This window comes from Apteryx mantelli, chromosome 1 (genome assembly GCF_036417845.1).
Source record: "Apteryx mantelli isolate bAptMan1 chromosome 1, bAptMan1.hap1, whole genome shotgun sequence".
Taxonomy (NCBI): Eukaryota; Metazoa; Chordata; class Aves; order Apterygiformes; family Apterygidae; genus Apteryx; species Apteryx mantelli.
In genome coordinates this window covers 176750880-176772219 of record NC_089978.1, presented here as the reverse complement: position 1 = coordinate 176772219, position 21340 = coordinate 176750880, and the positions used below count along the sequence as shown (strand labels likewise).

Genomic DNA, 21340 nt, shown 5'->3' with positions numbered 1-21340 from the left:
GTCACGATGATCAGAGTCTTGGCAGTAGGTCCTGAAATGTGCCGAGGACTGGTGTTTGAAAGTAAGAATCACAGTTGTTCTGACAAAGCATACCAACTCTTAAAATCTACGTTACTGTTTTCTGTGCTTCAGGCTGAAAAGTTTAATGCGCAGTTCCCAGATCAATGTGATCTGCTAATGGGTTCAATAAGGCCCCTCAAAGCTTTAATATTCTGAGCAAAATGCACCCTTCCTGCCATGTCTGCAATTACTGCTGTTGATGGTGATAACACGTGCCCTGTATCTAAGTAAAAGCAGCTGAGATGTTTGTGACACTTGGGGCAGGCTTCACAAGAGCACTTTAAGCATTGCTTGAAAGAGGTCTTAATGCACTTAATATATTGTGAGGTTTCAAAGAACAGTGTTAAATAATCACATAGGGGAGAAAGAAAACCTGTTAAAAGCTCCCCAATTTATTATACACAGCTTGATGTACAGACTCCCATTCTGCAGGGACAGCATGATGTGCCACTTGATGGAAATCATGAAGAAGCAGTTATACAAAGGGCTGGCTGGCGTAACGTGGAGGCAACATTTTAAAAACTCTCTTAAAAAAGGGAACAATCAGCTTGATGGACCCAAGCCCTTTCCAAAATTTCAGGCCTCTGTATCCCATGAATTATTGAAGCCAGTTTCAGCGCATTATTTTTCATTGCTGGGTTTCCTGCAGCCCATTTATTCGCATGCCTCTGGCAGGCCCCACAGCCGTGCCCGCTGCACCCATGCAGGCACCCAGGCGGTGGGGGAGGCCCCAGCTGGGCACGCTCCTCGCCCTGGGGTGCCTGTGTCTGGCGGGCCCTCTCCGCCAAGTTTTAGTGTTTTACTTCGGTTTTGCTAACCTGGAAGCCGAGCTAAGAGCTGGCTGGGGGTGCCCAGCCTGTGAGCGAGGGAAGTCCTGGCTCAACGCAAGCGGGAGCGCAGAGGCCCCTGCTTTGGTGTCCGCCTCCCGCAGCAGCCCACTCCCCCCTAGGGAAGAGTTTCCAGCTGGCTTGTGCTGGGTGTGGGGGGGAAGGAAATAGGGGGAAAAGGTAGAAAAAAAGTAGAAAAAGGGAGAGGAGGAAAAAAAGAAGGGGGAAAAGATAAAAAGGACTACAGAAAAAAAAGGAAAAAAGAAAAAAGAAAAAGAAGGAAAAAGAAGGAAAAGGGAGAAAAAAGGAAAGAAGGCAAAAAGAGGAAAGAAAGAAAAAGGAAAATAAAGGAAAAAAGACAAAATAAAAAAGGAAAAAAGAAGGAAGGAAAAAAGAAGGAAAGAAATAAGGAAGGAAAAAAGAAGAAAAAAGAAGGAAGGAAAAAGAAAAAAGGAAAAAAGACAGCAAAAGAAAAGGGAAAGGGGGAACAGAGCAAACGGGAACAGAGATAAAGAAAAAAGAATAAAGGGTAGAAATGAAAATGAAAGAACAGATAGAAAGAAAAAAGAAAGAAAAGCTAGAAAGAAAAACCGTAAGCAAAAAAAAGCAAAAAAAAGAAAGCGAAAAAAGAGAAAGGGAAGGGGAGAGAGAGCCGCACACTCAGAAGCGAGCTGCGCCTAGCCACCGGCGGCGGCGGCGGCCGGGCGGCGCTGCCCAGCGCGCGCGGCGGCTCGGGGAGCGGGAGCAGGAGCGGCGCGGCCGGGGCGGGGCGGGGCCGCGGGGGCGGGGCGGGGGCGCAGGGGCGGGGCGGGGCGGGGCGGGCGCGCAGGGGCGGGGCGGGGCGGGGCGGGCCTGCACGCAGGCGCGCTGGGAGCCCGGGGCGCCCCACGCGGGCGCTCCCAGAGCCTCGGCGGCGGCGCCCGGCTCGGCAGCGAGGGGGGCGCGGGCCGGCGCCGGGGCCGCGGCAGCGCCCGGTGGCCGCGCGAGGAAGGCGGCAGCCGCCGCCGCGCCCCGCTGCGCTCTTTGCGCCGCTCGCTGCCATGGGGTAGAGGCGCCGGCGGAGCGGGGGACGCCGTGGAGCTGCGGGCGGCGGCGGCGCGCGGAGCGGCGCCCCGCGGCGCTGGGGGGCGCGGGGGGCCGCCGGGGCGGGCGGCGGCGGGGCCGCGGCGCGGGAGGCCGCGGAGGTGGGGCTGCCCCGGTGCGAGAGCAGCGGCGGGCGGAGAGATGGTCGCGGAGTTGGTGAGCAGCGCGCTGGGGCTCGCCCTCTACCTCAACACCCTCGGCGCCGACTTCTGCTACGACGACAGGTAGGACCGGGACCGGGAGCGGCACCGGGAGTGGGGCGCCGCGGCGGTGCCCGCCCGCTTTGACAGCTCCCGCGCGCAGCCCCCCGCCGCGGCGCCCCGCGCGGGTGCGGGCGGCGCGCGCCGCTGCCCGGGGGCTCCGCGCGGCTCCGCGCTCCTCTCCGCCGCGGCGCTGGAAGATGCCGCCGCGGGAGCGGGGCTCCGCCGGGAGCCGGGCTGCCCCGCCGGCTGCCGGATGCCGCCGCCGTGCCGCCGCCGCCGGCTCTCCCTGCGCGGAGTACGCTCGCGGTGAGAAGCTGGGCGAAAGCCGTATTAGCAGTCAGGGAAAATTCCAATTTGTGCCTTTTTCCGGTGGCTTGATCTGATTGCAATTAAAACAGATGCATAATTAAGATGTATTAGGGAGAACAGCACGCCTGACTAAACTTATTAACCGTCCTGGGGTGTTTCATGCTCCATTGGAAGTAAACCATCCAAAAAGTGAGCATAGATTTACTTTGATAGCTTTTCATCAGCCTCTCTGCTCTGTGGAAAGTGGATGTATCCCTTGAGTTAGGGCGGGCTGCTGCCGGAAAGGCAGCCGCGTTGCTTTATCTGTGCAGACAATACTGTTTGAATCCTCCTGGATGGTAGCAACCGGCCATCCCGCTGCTTGCCTTGCTTGGGATTGGAGAAGGAAGCAAGAGTGTGTGTGCGTGCGTGCGTGTGCAAGAATAGCGATTCGAGTCTCGCATTCACCTTACCAACTAACTATCCAAGCAGCTAGCGAGCCGAGTTACTATCTTGAAGCTTTTCTGCTTAAGAGGAGGTGCGCGAGGAAACGAGGTGAGGCGAGATAGCGGCTGGGTCTGGACGCAGCGGCGTTGCTGGATGACTTGCTCCAAACTTTCAGATGCGCTAGCAGGATCCGCTTCTATCTCTGATTACGCATTTGCCTGGGGAAATAACCTGTCTGTCCTGGAGTCAATTAGTTGCTAAACTTGGCGTTTTCTTCCCTCACGCCGTGTTAAGGTGCACCTGCCATGTGGAAGGGTCTCTCGCCGTTTCCAGAATAACCCCCTGTTTTCAAAGGTTGCTACTATTATACCTATTCTACTAAAAGTAAATGCCAAGTGTGAGTCCTGGTCCAGGTCTCCGACTGGGAACAGTGTCAGCTAGAGAATGTAGCAATTCAGGCGTCAGTCCTCCGGGTCATTTACATGCACTTGAAGTCTCCTGAAGCAATTAAGTGTTTTTTCAGTTTGTGTCAGCCTTCCAATTAGGTACAGTGATTCTCCCCCCCCCTCCTTTTTAACACTTTAACACATAATTCACGAACAGTAAAAGAGAAAAATCAACTGTTTTTCTGGAATGTAAAATCTGAGTTAGATCAACAGAAAACAGTGAATATTTTGACACACTGACACTATTTTAAACCTGCTTGTTATAGTTAGAACTGCAGGAGTTGTGGAATATTTATGTAACCCTAAGTAGCATATGTTGCAATATTTAGGCAAACTGGGTTGCTTAAGGACATGGTTATAAGCCTTTCCTGCAGGCCAGTTCAGACTGGATAGGGATAGAATACAATTTGAAATACTAGTTGATATTTTTGATATGGGGGTGAAGATCACTGTTGATCTTGCATGAATGTACCCTAATGCAATTAGAAAATAGTGATATGTGATTGTGGGTCGTCTTAGAAAGGATGGGGAAAGTAATCACGTGCTATATGCTTAATATTAATCCCATACTATTTAAAAGGTATTCTAAAATACTGCTTTGTTTTGATGTTTACCTAGTGACTAAATAAAGTACCTCCCGTCATTGTAACTAATATTTAGGTATTCACTAGAGTGCTCTAAAATCCCATTAATGGGAGTTCTGTGCACCGGGTCATCTAATTAGTGTTTGCAACTGCAGCACTGGAAGGGGAAAGGCAGAAAGGGTTGTTGCATGCTAGTAATTGTTGAACTAGAAACGGCTATCTATTCAGAGAGGCAGCCTCTCAGACCTAAAGTCGTCTTTTAACTGTAATCACAGAATCTCACTGCCCTGCAGGAGCCTACTTGAAATGTAACACTAGAAAAGGAGGTCAGCGCTGGAGCTGCAGGACACAGCACCCCGTGTGGGAGATGGATCATGCTACTACCATTAAGTGAATCAAGATTGTGCATTTAGGCTGGGAACCTGTGATGTTTGTTTCGGGAGGGCAGCGTATTGCTATGGCTCTTTCTACATCCTTTGCCATGATATTGAAATTACATCAGACTCTGTTCTTTTTTTCTTAATATAGTGATCAAGCTTACTATATAAAGGGTGTCTGTAATTGCTTTCTGTATTTTTTTTTAATGTAGGTTGGTTAAGATTAAGTGGCATCGTAAAAACTTCTTATAACAAAATCAATTTCCCAATGGTAAAACTTAATATTTTAGCGACTCCGTGGCAGCAGACCTAAAACTGTGCAGGATGGTGATATAACAAACTTATTCGTGGTCTAAGCTTTATGACTTTATATCAAAGGGTTCAATATTTTAGTTCCCACCCCTCACTCAATTAAAGTGAAATTGAATGAGTTTAAAGTCTGGAGAAATTAAATAAGAAAACATATACACTCTTACTTTTCGTCACTGGTCTACGTAAGCTTTTGTTTCTTTCAGGCGAGACAGATATGTGGCGCACATAATGAGTGTAAACGTGTGATCTTTTGATCAATGACTTATTGATGACTTTGAACAAAAGTGACAGCATCGAAGCCCGAGAGCCAGTGTAAAGAAGAAACATTGCTTTATTTTTTCTGTGGATCTAGAAAACAAGCTTTTGTCACCCTGTTTCCTTCTGTTGTAATTCTCACGGACAGCTATGATATTTCCTAGTTACGTGCATAGATTATTGGGAGGGAGGAGAGTGCCCCTCAACTCCCTCCGCCCTTGTTCATCTAGGAAAAAGTAAATCTACTTTTCATTTTATTTTTGCTTCTTTGCTTTATTTGAAGATAGATATGGCACACAGTAACCTGGAAGAAGAGATGAATGGGGGAGAGGGAGGGAAGTATTTAGATCTTTGTTTAATGCCATATTGAGCTTGCATTAGTTGTTAATAAAGATTTATTTATTGCTGAGCAAAATTGTCTTGGAACTGATCAGAAAGGGGTAGGGAGAAATGCAGTTTCCACTCCTGTGGAGGTGTTGAAGATCTTCCTTGTTGCACTGTGTTAAATCCAGCTTCTTGACAGATTAAGGGGGCTAATCTCTAGTCGCTGCACATGCAATTCTTGTTTCATGTCAGTATTTATCAGTATTACAGGAAGGAAACATATTGTTGCAATTAGGCTAATGCACTTGCATAATTATTTTTACTTGCAGTTTAAGTCTGCCCAGAAGTAGGCAATTTGACCCGTGGGTGTCTTGCATTGGAGCTGTAGTCCTTCGGGTGACCTGGGCTAAGTAAGGCAGGTCACTGCCAGTTTACAGCTGGCGTGGGAAAGATTTAGTGCTCTGGGTATTCGAGTTTGTACGTTGCTACTGTGAACGTGTTTAAAAAAAAAAAACAACCCAAACCCTCCTCCACTGATCCACTGAAGTATTCCTTTCGACTCCCAAGTATCAGAGGAAAGGCATGTTTTAAAAAGGATATTAGCAGGAATCTTTAACCTTGATTGATGTATTGTCTCAGTGGCCCATTGACAAAATGCTCTGGGCAATATGTATGGACTTGTCTGTCTTGGTGTAGGGCTCTTCTATGAGATTCAGGGCCACAGACCAGATTTTTTCAGCTTGTGCTCTATTTTATCTAGGCCTCAATGGAACAGCCTTGCTGATGGTGGAAATAATATCCAACGGCCTGGTTTCAAAGCTGCGGTGCAGTATTACAGATTGCATTGAAGAAATCCTCATGAATGTCTTCATTCAAACACTGTGTAGTGTTTGAAACTTGCGTAATTCAGAAATAGGCTGAGTCCATACACATTGCACAGTACCTCTGTTGGGTCTGCCACATGAGATTTAATCTAGCAAGTGACCCAAATACATGCAGTAGAAGAACAAGTATAAGTACACTGGGGAAAATTGCTTGCCATCTGTCTCTGTTGAGCTGTATGTGTGTATTCGATTATTAATTTACATCTGTGATTTTTATGGCCCCTTTTTTTGTCATCAGCTCTTAATTTTTCAGCTCGAAATGCACTTCTCTGGTAGCTTTCCGTAGATGCAGTTCTCAGATGGCTGCAATCTTTTAAATTTCAGCAGTGAGGCTGGTGGTGGGGAAAAGGGGAGAGAAGGGGACTTGCACAGTTTCCATGTAGTCCCTTTCCTTCTTCCCTTCTGTTGTCTTAAATGTGCTAATTTCAAATGACCATAAAGACAATCTGTATATGAAACATGGCCTTTAACATAGTGATAAAAATACAGTCCAGAATAAAATGCCTGAGTAACTGAGGCTGTTTAATTTTCAGGTGTTGTAGTTGAGTATCAACCAACTGAACCAGTAGTTGATTAGACATTGTGATGAATCCAGCATGGTAATATCCTATTAATGTGATACCCATTGTATTTAAAATGCTGAACATAATCTAAAAAAGCATTGGGCTTTTGCTTTAAAAGCTGTGTATTGAATGGAACCCTTCTGATCAAAATGTGAAATTTCAACTTCACCAAAGAATGTGATTTTTGCAATGGAGATGCTGCAGTATAGAGATTTTTGGAAGCAAAAAAGAAATCGTGTCCCCATAGGCTTTATTTTAAGATTCTAGTTGCATATATAACACTAACATAAACCATGTCACATTTGGTAGCTGGTTCAGAGAATAAATTCATTACCGTTAGCAGACTCTCCCTATCTGAGTCACTGGCTGGATATGTCTCATCTGCAGGAAGTTCTTCCAGCTCACAACAGAGTTACAAATTCAAGTGATCCACTTTCTCCTGCGTTCCCCCATATGTATTCCAGCTGCACTGCTGAATCCTTTAAGTTTGCCAGAGTGAAAGTCGCTGAAAAGGCTCGGAAGCCTCTCATCTCAATTTGTTAACCATCTGATAGCGGCAAGAATGCTGAATTAGAGCTCCTTTGCCTCCCTCATCTGGAAATTTGCCTTTCCCTTGTTGCTGGCTGCTCAGATTTTTTTTTCTGTGAGGTTGACTGCAGCAGGCTTTGCTGTTTGTTTATGGAATTTTTGTCTTCAGCTGAAGTGTTTGATGCTGAAGCTGTAGATGCAAGCCTGCTGGCAACCTGTGGTGCAAGTTGTTCCAAACGTACAGTTGGAGAAGTGGACTAAATCTGAAGACAGAGACGCTTGTTCTTATTGTTACTTATGTTAATGCTTTTGGATTAACTGTCTATTTCAAAAGAAGTCTTTTCTGACTGTCCGTTCCTCTCAGTAGTGTTTTTCATCCCTACTTTTTGTACAAAATGGTTGTTTAAAAGGTAGAAACATTTTATCTGAAGATCCAAACCTTATGCTGAAAGTTCCTTCCTCTCTGACACTTTGGCCCTCAAGTTTTTAGTTTAATTTTGGAATTTCTCTTGTTTGCAGAGCCTGTTGTTGGCCTTTGAGGTTTGGCAGCCTTTGAACTCCTGTGCTTCCCTGACTGGGGTGACTGACTGAGCGTATAAACTCTGCTTATCTTCCTTCAAAATGTGAGCTTGTTCTGTGGGTGGGTTATTTAAGTCGGGATGGCTGCAGAATTTCATTTCACGTTTTCTAGATCAGGTTGTCGAGTCATATTCCTTTAGTCCCAGGATAGTCCTGTAGCCTCGAGATACTTGTGCTATTGCTGGAAGAGGTGGTCCTTCCCAGGTAAGGGGGAGAGGGTGTCATTCCTGCCTTTTCTCTCACTTCCACCCTTCACAAAACTCCACACTGAAACAGTTTTCCCCAACGGTTAGCCCGTGGCTGCATGAAACGTGAAATGAGCCTAGGAAAATGTTTTTTGGAATCACACCCTTAAATATCACTTAACACGTTGACTCTGCTGCTCAGTTCATACCATTTTCGGACAGGCAGGGTGTGTTATAGGCTCGTGAGTGGCTCCTAATGGGCGCCTGCAAAAGCAGCGGCGTGCGCTTCTGCTCTGCTGACGCTTCAGCGCAGCGCTGCTGCTCTCTCTGTTTGACTGGATGAAGCTTATTCAGAAACAAAGAAACGCGCCAGATCGCTGGGACGGCAGGTAAGGATCAAGTAACCTGTCACACTTGATTGCACTTCGAGGAAAAAGGAAACCAGGAAATGCAAGTCAGGCTGTTTGAAGCTGATGAAACCGGTGGTTGTCCGCTGTCCTTAAGCGGGTATCATTAGTCATTACGCTTTGGTAGGTGCCACCCCTGTGATTCCTGTCCTTGTGAAGTTTCAAGAGGAAGAAAAAGTAGAACTGGCTTCCTTGAACAGTAATCCTTGCTTTCCACTGTGCTAATTAGTCTGTTGGCCTTCATTTTCCTATCAGCTTCATATGGAGATTTTTGATGAATAGTGGGAGGATTCAGCTGGAGGCAAAAAATGCTCATTTACTGTCTTCATATCACTTCTTTTCCTCCTCTTTTCATGTTTTGCTGTTTGTTTTATTAGAAATATTGTGCTTTTGCTATGAACTATTTTGTCTTTTATATATTATTTTCTTTGATTTTTTTTTTTCCCAGTGGTTTATATAAATGGTCCATATGCTTTAAAAACTCTTACAAAAGCAGCCTACTCTCTAAAAGCATGTGTAGGTGTATACGTAATCTGTGCAGTAAACAGAAGAGCAGAGTTGTCTTTTATACCTACCTAAAACTTGAGACTGAGTGTTTTTGGCTTCTGTCTTTCCGGCAGAGAGCTGGACAAACTTCCCATTATAGAGTCTGTCAGTAAGGCTCCTTAATTTGTTTGCAGTGGTCAGTGCTGGCTGACTTGAAGCACTTTCTCCTCCCCGGGAGTTAAGAGCATTGGCCTCAGCAATGCCCTGGTCCCAGCTGGCCCGGGAAGGCAGCGACTGACAGGTAATTGAACCAGGATTTTCCACATGGCAGTACAGAGCGTTACCATTACAGGACTGGAGTGGCCTGTGGCATCCCTTTTTATTCATGAACCTATCAATAGACCAAAAAAACCCCCCTGGCCTCTGACCTGTGGTTCAAAGGAGTCATGCTTCCAGGACAGGTTTTTCTGCACTTAGCCTTATGCTAGTTTTTTTTGCTAATGAGAGGATTATATGAGTTTAACTCTTATGTGCTTTGGCTTCATCCAGTGTTAATTCAGAGGAACAACCCAGTAATTGGTAGCAGAACTATTGCTTAAAGTCTCTGCCAGTGTCTGGATGTTATTTTCGTGCAACTTCTTAATCTACACACTTAGATCCTAAAAAAGGACTTGAATGCTTGAAACAAGGTCATAATTCAGTGACCAATATTGTCACAGAAACAAATAAACCCGCCCAGCAGCGGCCTAAATTGTTCCAAGATCTCTTTGTGCTGTCTTCCCTTCCCACCCTCCAGGGCTTCTTACATATAAAAATTAATGATTGGTCCTGGGCACAGGAACCGGAGTACAGCATACGTTTTGCTCAGCCCCTTCCCTGTTGTCGTACAGAATAAACTGCGTCCTGTGCTTAGGGTACCCTCCTGGTGGGACATGAATCTTTGAACCCTTTCAGGTTCCTAAATAAAAGTTGGATGCACATAAAGCATTTGTCCGCAGGCCTCAGAGATAGCATTTCATTTCTCTACTTAGTGTTTCCCATTGCTTAGTTACCTATTCTAGGTAAGTGTGACTTTGTTTTTTTTTTTTTTTTTAATTGGTTTTCTGAGACTCTTCTCTCTCTCTGATGCGATGTAATCTAACTGTGTGATTTGGATGGCTCTCTATGAATCATATACTTTCTTTTGGAGGCAGCGACTGGCCAGTAAGTGCCCAGGCTCCCTGCCGTGTGATGCATCAAGAGGTATTTTTACAGGATCTAGCCTCTAACTTCTGTGCAGAAATGTTTTCTCTGTTTATGCTGTTTGAAATAGCTTTTATGTTTTGCTCAGTAAATTACTGAAACTGGTAATAATTACTTACTTTGGTGTTCAAAAAGCCCGGAGTTCTGGTGTTTGAGTAAAGCACTAAGAACTCCCTCCTGAAAATCATTTCCTGGAGTTGGTATTTTCAGTGCTTTTAAAGCTGGTAGAATTACTAAGTGGAGACCTTCCCCTTCGCCAAGAAAATGGATGTTGTCCATTATAAAGATCTTTAAGAATTAGCACTGATTCCAGGAAATAAGCCTGTCTGTACATAAGGGCTGGCCGTGCTCCTTGCTGTGGGGTATCATGGTTTAAAAAAAACCCAACTCCTCCAAAATTCACCCAACCAAAATCAAATTGTTCTATCAAAGAGTCCCTTCATATGGCTTCGTCCAGTTTCCAGTAAGAGAAGAAATGAAAGACTTCACAAGGAGACAGGAATCGGGGGGGGGGGAGGGCAGCAAAAGTGGGCTTAAGTTGCCTCTGGAGCGAGACAGAGGTGGTCTGCACCTGTCATAATTTAAAGTTTTAAATATTCAGCAGGAGTCTGGTATCTGTTTTAGAACCGCGAATCTTGCCATGGTTCCTGTGCCTGCCTGGCTTCTAGTGTGGCATGTTCGTGAAGTGTGTTTTTAGCATACTCCGTTCAAATTGCTGTGTTGTCAATGAGAGTGCGAGTTACCTAACTGCAGTTCTTTGTATATTCACATCTGTGCATTTGACAGGCTTTTAGTAGTTGCTTTGAAATGAAAGATGCTGTTTGCTAGGTTATGAAGTAAGAGGTCACCATCTGGGAGGAAGCATGGGGAGAGCTAGAACTGCTAACCCAGAACAGTTTTTTTCCCCAAGTGACTAATTTGTTCCAGGTGCCTTACATGAAAGCTTAAAGTGGGAGTTCATTCTGAAAATCAGTCACTTCTGGGAATTTTGACTTTTTCTCGTGTATGTGTGTGTGTGTGTGTGTGTGTGTGGTTTGGTTCTATCATTTGCAGAATGTGTTTTTGTTGGTGGGCCACAGAGAGAGCAGGAGGATCTTGCTAACCACCATGCAAAGCAGCATGTTAAGTAATACACTGGAAGTCTTCTTTTTAAAGCATGCTATGCATGTGCTTTTACAGGCTGTTTAGCACTGTGTCGTTTCTCTTCTGCAGACTGCTCCTTTTCATGCTTTTAGCCTTTTCTTACGATTTTGTAGCACTACGATAGCATCTGAATGTTCTTGATTTATTTTACAGTGTGAACAATATTCATGGGTTGGGATCAGTTATATTTGGCTGGATCTTTTGTTTGAGTGGGCTTGTACTGTGCTACTTTGAGAAGGGAATTAGGTTCTGATATAAATTCAGATGAGATGCTCACAGTCACCCGTCCAGCAACTGGAATAGCTTTCCCAACCCCAAATAACACAGGGGATTTTTCTTACCTAAGTAGAAGGAGTGGTACTGGCTTCAGTGGGACTTTGAGTGTGTGAATTGACTTGTAGATGTTGTCCTGTTGGTTATGAGAGTTCTGTTATATACTCTTTCATGCTTCATAATCTATTTAAAAGAGACTTTTTCTTTTCAAATAAAAAAAAATATTCAGAGGAATACTGTGCCACCTCACATCCTCTGATTTCCAGCAATTGTGTGAACATGAAGGTGCAATCATGCCTTCTCTTGTGCTTGATGCTATATTTATTTGATGTGACTGTAGCTTAATGTGGCAGCAGCTTTGATTGTTTTAATTATTTTGATTACAAGATGAAGAAGAAATGAGCCTCAGAAGTGAGGGAATATCTTAAGAAACTGTTAATCTTTTTATTTTGTGTGTTAAACATCAGCCCTCCAGATACCACTGAAATATGAAAAATATTTACATCTTGGATCAAGACTCTGTGTTGGCCTGGGTGTCTTTGATACCAGAATTTCACCAGTGAATCATCTTGGGCAACTCTTTGAAATTGTTTGTGGAGCCAAGTGTGGAAGTTTGCTTTGTGTGTCTCCAGCAAGATTGTACTGTTTCTGCCATCCTTTCTCTGCCCTTCCACGCTCCCTCCCTGCCAGAAAACATTATATGGTTCCTGGGAAGATCCTTCTATGTATGGTATGCATCTATCTGTATATTTTTCTTATTGGAAAATCTTGAATTATAACAAGCAGTTCCTTGTAATAAATTTCATGAAGCTTCAGTGTATGTATATATGTGCTTCGTTTTCCCCAAACAATTTCAGTCATACTTGCAGAAACTTTAAAATGTTGTTGTCTTTTTTCCAAGAGGAAAAGGGAAAATAGGTCTTGCAAAATTAATGTTAGTTGCAGAAGAAAGATTTCTTTTTAAAAAGAATTGTTTTTAATTAAACTTCTGATCTTCTACATTTTTATAATTAAAACAGAAGAAACCTTAGGCTTTTTTAAAAGCACTTTGATCTGAATTAAGATTCCAGTGCCAAAAAATAATTTAAATGCTACATGGCTGTATAAATAGTGCTTGCAAAAAGAACAAGTATGAAGAGAATGATGAAAAATTTTAATCAAATAAAATGGCATTCTTGTGTGTAGCAGCTTTCTGTTTATAAAAGAAGCAGTTCTTTAAAGCTGCTTTGTAACACCACTATACCTGAATAAATTTTGTCATCTTTGTGTGGAAAAGACATAGCTTTATGATCTACTCCATTTCATAGTACATTACTCATCCCTTATGTGTAACTCACTTGGATTATTAAAAAGGGTGGTATTTCTTTTTAATAAATCTCCTGCTTCTGGAGAACTCTGAAGATGTACTTTTTTTTTTTTAAGAAGAGGAGCTTAAATATGGGGAAAGGCCTTAAAGAAAATAGTTCCTTATATTGTTTTCCTCATGTTAGAAGAGCAAAAAGCAAATTGAGTCACTCCAGAATTCTGTCTACACTGCTTTTTGCTGCCAGACGTATTCATGCTCTTCCTGTGCTTTGAAACGCTTGCTCCAGTGGGCTCCGCATCAGCGCCACACAGCTTTAGTTAGTGTTGCAGAGCGCTGATCGCCGTTTCATGGCATATAGATTATCGCTGGCAGGTGGAGCCCCAGATGAAAGCCTTATTCACCAGTTCAGGCTTGGGGTTGCATATCTGGATGTGCCCCAAGCTACCGTGCGAGTCATTACATCTCCTGCTGCTGCTGTTTCCTCCTGCACTGTTTCTGCTCCTAATGTGCTTGCAAGCTCTTGGCAGCAGAAATCATGTCTTTAGTATGCATATTACACTGGCTGGTTCAACATGACTCAAGCTTTGATAAGGGCATCTGGGTGTTATTTTAAAATGATGCCTCTGGGCTTAAAGAAGGGAGGTTTAATGGCAGTTCCTTTATGTACTTTCCTCTTTCCATAGGACCGCTAGATGTTTGCTTACCCAGAGGAGCTTGGTTGCTGTTTCTCTTGAGTTTAATTTGCTATAGGATTTTACTCTTTTTTTAAAGTTTTGTCTCTAACTCTTTTAACCACACTGTTTTAATTAACACTGAATGAGTAGGTTTGTACGCATTCAAAATGGAACCCTGAATTGCCTTGATTTATGATGGACAGAGGTCATGGGAGCTTCCTGCCTGGCAGGGAGAGAGTTAAAACGCTAAGGACAGCTTACATGTTCATGAAGTAGTAAGCTAGTTTGTCCTCTGCAATTTAGAGCCTGCTTTTAGCACTTGACAAAGAAAATAATGTAAGGATATTAACAAAAAGTAGATGTTTATAACCAAACCAAATGGATTTGCAGAGGTACAAGGAACCTGTGAGAGTGATTTTTGCAGGAAACTCTTCTCCTCTAGGGGACAGTCAGCTCTTTCTTTCATCTTTTCTAAATGTTCCAGTTTCAATCATTATATGCGATCCTTTCTCAAAATACTTAAAGGGTCAGATGATTTAGGGGGTGGGAGAGTGCCTGGGTGAGGAAAGGATCTTGTGAGGCAAAGGAAAGTCCTTAAGGTTAATACTGGCTTGCACCTGATTGTGTGGTGTATGCCTAATCTAATAGTTTGTAATGCTAATGAGTATTCATATTTAATATTTTACTCTTCTGAAAAATGATAAAAATACCTACTGTACAGGAATACGTGTAGTGTTTTGTCCATCTGACATGAAGATACGTGCTTGACCTGCTGCCGTTCTCAGCTGTTGACTTGATGTTTAGGAAATCCAGCTAGTTTTGCAGGGAGAGAGGGGGGGTTGTCCCCCTTCGCACTGCTGTAGATCTTGGTGCTTCTTGGGCTCGGTTTCAGAGAACGAAGCTTGTCTAAGCAGGAAAATTGGACCTGCAGATCTGCAGGTACCATGGTGATATAAATATCTTGAAAGGGTCTGACGCAGTAGCTTGAAGCAAGGTACCACCCTGTATTTGCACACTTTCCAGAAACCACATGCTGTGTGTGATATTTAAATTTACCTACTTGGCCCTGTGCTTGCCTTGTTCTGAACATCTTGCTGACTCTACTTTGTAGGTTTTGGTGCTGGTTCCTGTATCGTAGCTTATTATAGACAAGGAATTTCAGTTTATGTTCACGCTGTGCTAAACGATAAATAATTGTTAATGGCGTGAAAAAGTATGTGAGCTTATTTTGCAGCAAAAAGTTTAAAACTCAGTTTCTTACCACTGAAGCCCAAAATGTTACAATGCTGTTTCTTTCAAAATAAGTGAAGTGAATCTAAAGCATGCAAATGAAGAAGTAATACACAGGTAAATATAAATACAGAAAGACTTACAGAGTTCCTGCATAAACAGTATGTTATTGATGCATATTTCTTGTTTTTCTGCAAGTATGGAAGAAAAATTTAAATTACCTGGGATTTTCACTAATAGGTGGGATTAAAATCAGTTTATTGAGGAAATTTTCTTCGGTCTAGCATAATTTAAATACTGCTTAAAAGTATAACTTGTGCTTGATCTTTTTAGTGTGGGTAAGGGTGTAGGGACATCTGTTCATTGTGTAGCACAGTGGGAGCGATTGCTGAATATTTTTGCTTGAGCAACTGCACTGAGAACACTTTATTTTGCATACCTCCTTTAAGATAAGAAATCATGGGGAAACATCTGTGTGTAGAGTAGGGTATAAAATGCAGAACTTCATACTTGATATATTGTATTATGAGGCTGAGAAGAGACTCTGGTATTTGTTTCCCATCCTATTTTTTTTCATGGACTAAAATCCTACTCAAAACGCATGAGGTAGCAGAACACAGTCCTGTTAAGGAAGAGCAGATATGTGATAATTCGTAGCATAAACCTGAAATCATGCCAGTTAGCCGTTTGCCAAGGGTAAATGAACACACTTGTAGAATAAGCTGCTCAAGGAAGACTGTGTTTACCGTGTGGAATTTTGTATTGTAAAGAGCAGAAGAACCCTAGTCATACCTGGGAAGTTGCTTTTAATATGCGTATTTAGATGGGGATATAACAGATTTTTTTTTTTTTCATCTTAGCTGTACTTCTGGTGCTATTTTATGTCTGCACTGGCAGTGCAGGTGGTGGAGTGAGTGGAGGGATGAATTCTAACTTGTGAATCTTCCAATAGAGTGATTAAATTAATGACAAGTTATGCACTCGGGAAACTCTAAGTTCATAAATATATTAAGGAGTGTGATAATATAAAAAAACCTAGTAGCTTTTTTTTCTGTCCAAAAAGTCTTTGTCTTTTTAGTTATTGTTCTAAACTTCGGCAGAAACTCTTGTACAGCAATTACTTCTACAGTTACACTTCCTGCAGCAAAGGATCTGTGTTGAGTTTGCGATTATTTGGGGGTTTCTTTTTTCTGCTGAAGGTTAGAAGTTAGGTACTTGGGTCACCTAACTCTATCCATTTTAAATAAAAGTTTAAATGAGTAAGCAAGTACAGAGATTATATTTCAGCTGTTGCTTCAGGAATTGACTAAACCTTGATTTAATTGAGTTCAATTTAGATTGGTTGAATATTGCTGCTGTTGTAATTAAAGAAAGAAAACTGCAGCTAACTAATCTAATTTTCTGTATGTCTCTTGTATCTGCCTGAAATTTATTGCTTTACTTAAAGTATAAATGAACAGGTGAAGGTAGCAGCTAAGCAAAATCACTGGATGTGCCTAGATGATTATGCATTAACTAAGTAGTGCTTATTGGAATGGAAAAATAAGCACATTGGAGAGGATGAATGGTTCACTTAGTAATATAGAAGAAGGAAGAAAAATATGACCTAATAATCTGCTTTAGTGCTGGTCTGTTTATTGTATCCTAACTTAGTTAAGGCCAAGATAAAGGCAAACCTCTTTGTAGCTCCCAGATGTAAGCAAGAAAGATAAAATGGCAGCATAGGCCTCAGGTTTGCAGCTAAGCCTTCAGTTTTACAAATGCTTGGACATGCGTTCAGCTTTTCAGATGTAAATAGTCCCATTAGATGAAACCTTGGTCCAACTGGAGCCAATGGTAAAACCTATGGCAATTTAAATAGGGCTAGAATTTCATGAATGAGTTCAGTGAAACTACTTGTATGCATAGTTAAACACATGGCTAAGTGTTTGCAGGATGGAGGGCCTGCACGAATACAAGAATAAGACCCTTGCGATGCGGTTTGAAGTTTGACCTGTCTTGCCATTGTATGGTGGAGAGCCAGAGTGAGGAAGTAGATGAACCTTTTGGGCAAAAAGAAACACAGAGTATATAGAACTTCATAAATAACTACAATTCATAAAACGCTTGGTTGGTCCTAAATAATGAAGCAGTGAAAAAGTTTATGGGCTATGCTTGTTCTTGTAATATATTTTTATTTTATATTTTTTGGCACAAATGCATATAAGGAATTAGTATCATTATTATGTTTCATTATTCAGAAGAACTCAGTATTGGGAGAAACTTTCTTTTGGAGGGGCAAGGAGATAAAATAGAGATTACAGGCCAAAAAAAACCCCCAGTCTGCTACTGAATAGTAGGACTTATGCAGTATTTGATATGTCAGCTGTTGTAATCTTCGTTTATATTAACTACTTAATTTCATATCACTCTTGGTAAAGAAAAAAAACTTTGGGTTTTATGATAACTTTGACAGTTCTTACCAGCTGATCCTCTCCCTTCCAGATGTTTCACCTGTTTGCAAATTTGATTTGGAGCTGTTTGTACAGCAAAACAACTCTCACATACTTTAACAGATCTCTCTGTCTCTTTGTGCAGAACATCTTTGCAGAGTCCAGCTTCATGTTTCTTGGCTAAAAATGCTATTTGAACTACTGCCCCCTTAATCCTGTGAGAGTTAGATAAGTGCAATTTTCCAGGTTTTTGAGGGAGTCCTAGTTTACATTTCATAACACATACACAACTGAAAATTAGCATGAAGTTTCATGGGAGTCTGTGGAAACAGTTACACAATAGTGTGTGTGCAGATAATGCTATCAGGTGCCCTTTGTGTGTGTTCACCCATTTTATCTAGTGTGTACTGAAAAGCTGCGGCTTAATTCTCATTTAATCATAACCTGCTCTATTGTAAGATGAACTTGCATAAAGAGAGAAACACTGAGATCTTGAGGAAATAATAACTGTTCTTCGTTCTAAAGGATTTCATTTTGGCATACTGTTGAGGCTCTTTTTTCTCTGTGCAGGACTTTAAATGCTAGTGATGGAAGGACTATCTCCCCACTGGTGAAATTACAGGTTCAGGGTGTAACTTTTCCTTTGTCTTTGCTGTCTCTTCTTACAGGTGGTACACAACCTTCTCCAGGTCTCTTCTCCAGGTTGTGGACTAATACTGCCTGTATTTCTGGAGAGTGGAGGAGAACGCATTGGCTCCATTATCTTGTGGGTTGTGCAGTCCTGTCGTGGTTGGGGAACAGGCACAAAAACTGGTACTCTACTGGTGTAGAGGGCAAGTGCAAAAAAGGTGAAGTGGCAAGGCAATAGGAAACTCAGAGCTGGAACAAAGCTCCTCAGTTTGTGTGCACAGGTGTCTGGAGCAAATGCTTTCTTGCTTCTCATTCCGTATTTGTAGTCCTTATGGTTTGAGGGATTGTGGTTTCATTCTGATAAGATACTGATGCTGTTCCATCCACTTCATTTATATTATCCCACAGTGTAGGGAGTGGTGCTTCAGGAGCATTTGAGAAAAGAGTTTCTGCCCCAAGGAGCTTCAGACTGAAAGGAGTGAGAAGAGCAATGAAAAAACCAGAACATATGCAGAGTGATCCTGGGTATTAGTGTGTTTTCTTTTGCAGGTATGAAAGTCACTGAAGTTAGGGTGAAACTGAGAAAAGGTCTGGAGAAAGAAGACAACAAGATGGAAGGCATACCAGAGATGGGTGAAATGAGAGAGTTGTGAGAGTGGGATGCAGAGGATCCAAACAGCGTACAGATCGAGAGGACTATTGACCTCAGTGTGTGAATGCTGCTACTTCATTCACTGAACGAGATGTTAGTCCTCGATTTGGCAGTCTCATCTGTTCCTGCTGAAGTGAGCCAGGCTGGGTCAAACTGCTCAAGCCAAGGTGGCTTGCTTTGCTGAAACCCTTCTGAGATTGATCTCTTTCTCAGCACAGCCAGCAGGTCTGAAAGGGGCAACCACTAGTGTTTTAAGTCGTGATGAGCAATTGGTGCTGATAATCTGATCAGATGGTGCCAGTGAAGCCTGTCCTGGGAGTTTCCCTTTGATTCCACTCTCGCCTTCCACGAGTTTTTGGCTTGCTCTTCTAACCTGTTCTGTTTCTTTGTCTGCCTGGGTGGCTTTCCCCTCTCACATTTCCTACAGTGGAAAGCTAATAAGACATATACAGAAAACAGACGCTGGAACCAAAGTAGGAAAAATGAGCGATGGTTTAGTTAATAGGGTTTGGCCCATTCAATGAGAAAGACACAATGTAGACTAAAAGAGAGAGATAAATTACTTTGGAAAAGAAAATGGATAAAACAATGTGGCTGAAGACAGAGGCCTGACTGTTACTGTGCAAAAGTTAGATTGCTGTAGAAGCTATGGTTTTGTGGCTGCCTTGTTTGGCTATTCCTTACGCTGAGTCCTGGTTTGGGACAGACAGTAATGATGCAAAGCCTTGTTGCTTTTAGCTGCTTCTTGCCAAGGCTGCTGTGTGGCTAATGAAGCGCTAGATTCAAACCTGGTCTTGGCAATAGTGGTTTGGATGGAAGGCCAAACTGAACTATCAGCAGAGACAATACTATTTTTAGGGCTATGTGAAGAAATACTTCATGATATAAGGCTATAGAAACTTTTGGAAAATGGCACTGTGCCTTGTGCTTTGAATGCTTTACTCGGAAGAAGTTTTAAAATCCCTCTCAACATGGGAGCTGACTGAATTTCAAACATAGCATTGCACAGCATGTGGCACTCATTTATCATCCCATTATTAGATTAAATGTGTTATGAATTAAACAAGTACTCTTTTCCCTTTGTGTGCTTAAGTTATTGTTATATACGTCTTTAATACCAGGTAAATAAGCTCTTCTCTTTCTTTTTGGACTTTGTCTTCTCCTTTCCTAACCTACCTTAAAGGGCAAAGGAAAACTTAATTTTTACATTAAAGAAGAGGTGATTTGTAAAGACATATTATACTCTCAGGCCTCCAAGACTTGTGGTCTGAAAATGGAAACATAGCCGCAGCTAATGTATTCTGAGACCAACTCAGTGTGGAGTTTTACTGAAATCTTCAGTGGATGCCCTTAAGAACATTGAACGAAGCTTTAAAAAATTCCTGCGTTTCCTTGACTTCATGATTTTGTGTCCTGTGTGCTGGTAGAGTTTTGCAAAACTCCCTGGAATTTTGATGCTAGCATGAGCTTTGTAGAAATGCTCTATGTAGGCAGAGTATTATCAGTTTATCATGAAAAACAGAATAGTGATAGTTTTCCCCTCCACTTGCTGGTTCATATATCTCCCTCTCTGAGCCTGAAGCTGGAAGAAAATACACTGTGATTTTTTTTTTCTTGTTGTGTGTTATTTATTTATTTAATATAGTCCTTTTCTTAGGATCATCTCTTTAGAACTGTTTATGGCCATGGCCTGCGTTCACCTTCAGCTGATACAGCAGTTCTTATCACGTCCATATTCTGTGCATTGAGTTTGAGATCCAGCTTTTGCCTAGTGACAGAACTGGTCCTAAAATGGTATGGAAGCTTTCTGCTTACACATATGAGCAAATAATTACAGAGAAAGTTATGTGGAGACTTGGCAATACTGCTGTCACCACAGCTATTGGTTGAGCTAATATTATGGAGCCTATTCGAGTGGTAGTTATATAATAGCAATATTCAACAGGCTAATAAGAACTATTATACATGAAAGTAAAACATATTGTGACCATTCAGGAATGCTAATGCTTTTCTCTGCATGATTTCATAACTAGCTTTGGTCTGGAGTTAGCTATCTTAAATCCATGTGGCAATAATACTCTATTTTCAAGGGGATTTAAGTGCAGTTTTGGAGACCAGGCAAACATGAGGGACAACCGCACCCTCTCTCCAACCTAAAAGAGAACTAAAAGCACCAAATCATCTGTGATAAGGGCTGAAGTATAGGCAGTGCACGCTTTTGAGTTCCTCTGTGGTCCAAATAAATTCCAGAGTCTGAACTGAAGCACATCATTGTATTTTTGCTCCTTCTAATGTCTGAATTACTCAGATTAAAATCTTTCTGGCATATGCTAGAGTTGTGGCTTTCTCTTCAGTGCAAATGTAGCCAGAAAGTTGAGGTGGAGCTCAGTACCAGGACGATGTCAGCAAATGACTTGTCTGCAAAATGGGTGGTTCAAAATCATAAACTACAGCCTTTCTAATGTATTGTTGTAACATAAGTTTTGGAGCAGTCAGATCTTTCTAGAGTTGTCTCCATTATCTGGGAGACTGTACAAATATACATTGCCCCGGTCCTAACGTGCTTGCAGTACAGGCTGTTATTCTGAAAAAAAACCCATATCTACCCCTTTCCAATATTTGTTTTACTTAGTAGGATTGCTTATATAAACCTAAACATTGGTATGACTGTCTTATTTTTTAGGAACATAGACTGAGATTTTTGTTCCTGTTTTACTTCTGAATACTTAATGCTGTGGGTATTGATGAGGTAATGGAAATCTATAACTGGAACATTGGTGCAGGAAAACAAATTACATGTAATGCTTTTCATCAACCATAATTAAAGGAATGACTACTACAATCAAATAATTGCATTTAACAAAGGACTTTTTTTTTCCTCATAAAGTTTCTGAATCTCTTTCTTAATTTTCACTTCATG

At 42.2% G+C, this 21340-nt stretch overlaps 1 protein-coding gene across 5 annotated transcripts in view; it reads left to right on the top strand.

Moving 5' to 3' along the window:
* The first annotated feature begins 2087 nt into the window (after positions 1 to 2087).
* TMTC2 (transmembrane O-mannosyltransferase targeting cadherins 2) overlaps positions 2088 to 21340 on the top strand; it is a 320399-nt gene continuing 301146 nt past the window's right edge. For 3 of the 5 annotated variants that reach the window (XR_010886594.1, XM_067312921.1, XM_067312901.1), the window contains exon 1: positions 2088 to 2194. Coding sequence is in view for 2 of the 5 variants with exons in the window: in XM_067312921.1 (XP_067169022.1) it covers positions 2112 to 2194 (83 nt within the window). In the remaining 3 variants the exon portion in view is untranslated. Of the gene's footprint in view, positions 2195 to 12179; positions 12227 to 21340 lie in introns of those variants that run through there. The other 2 variants (XM_067312929.1, XM_013947587.2) reach the window with 2 other exon arrangements.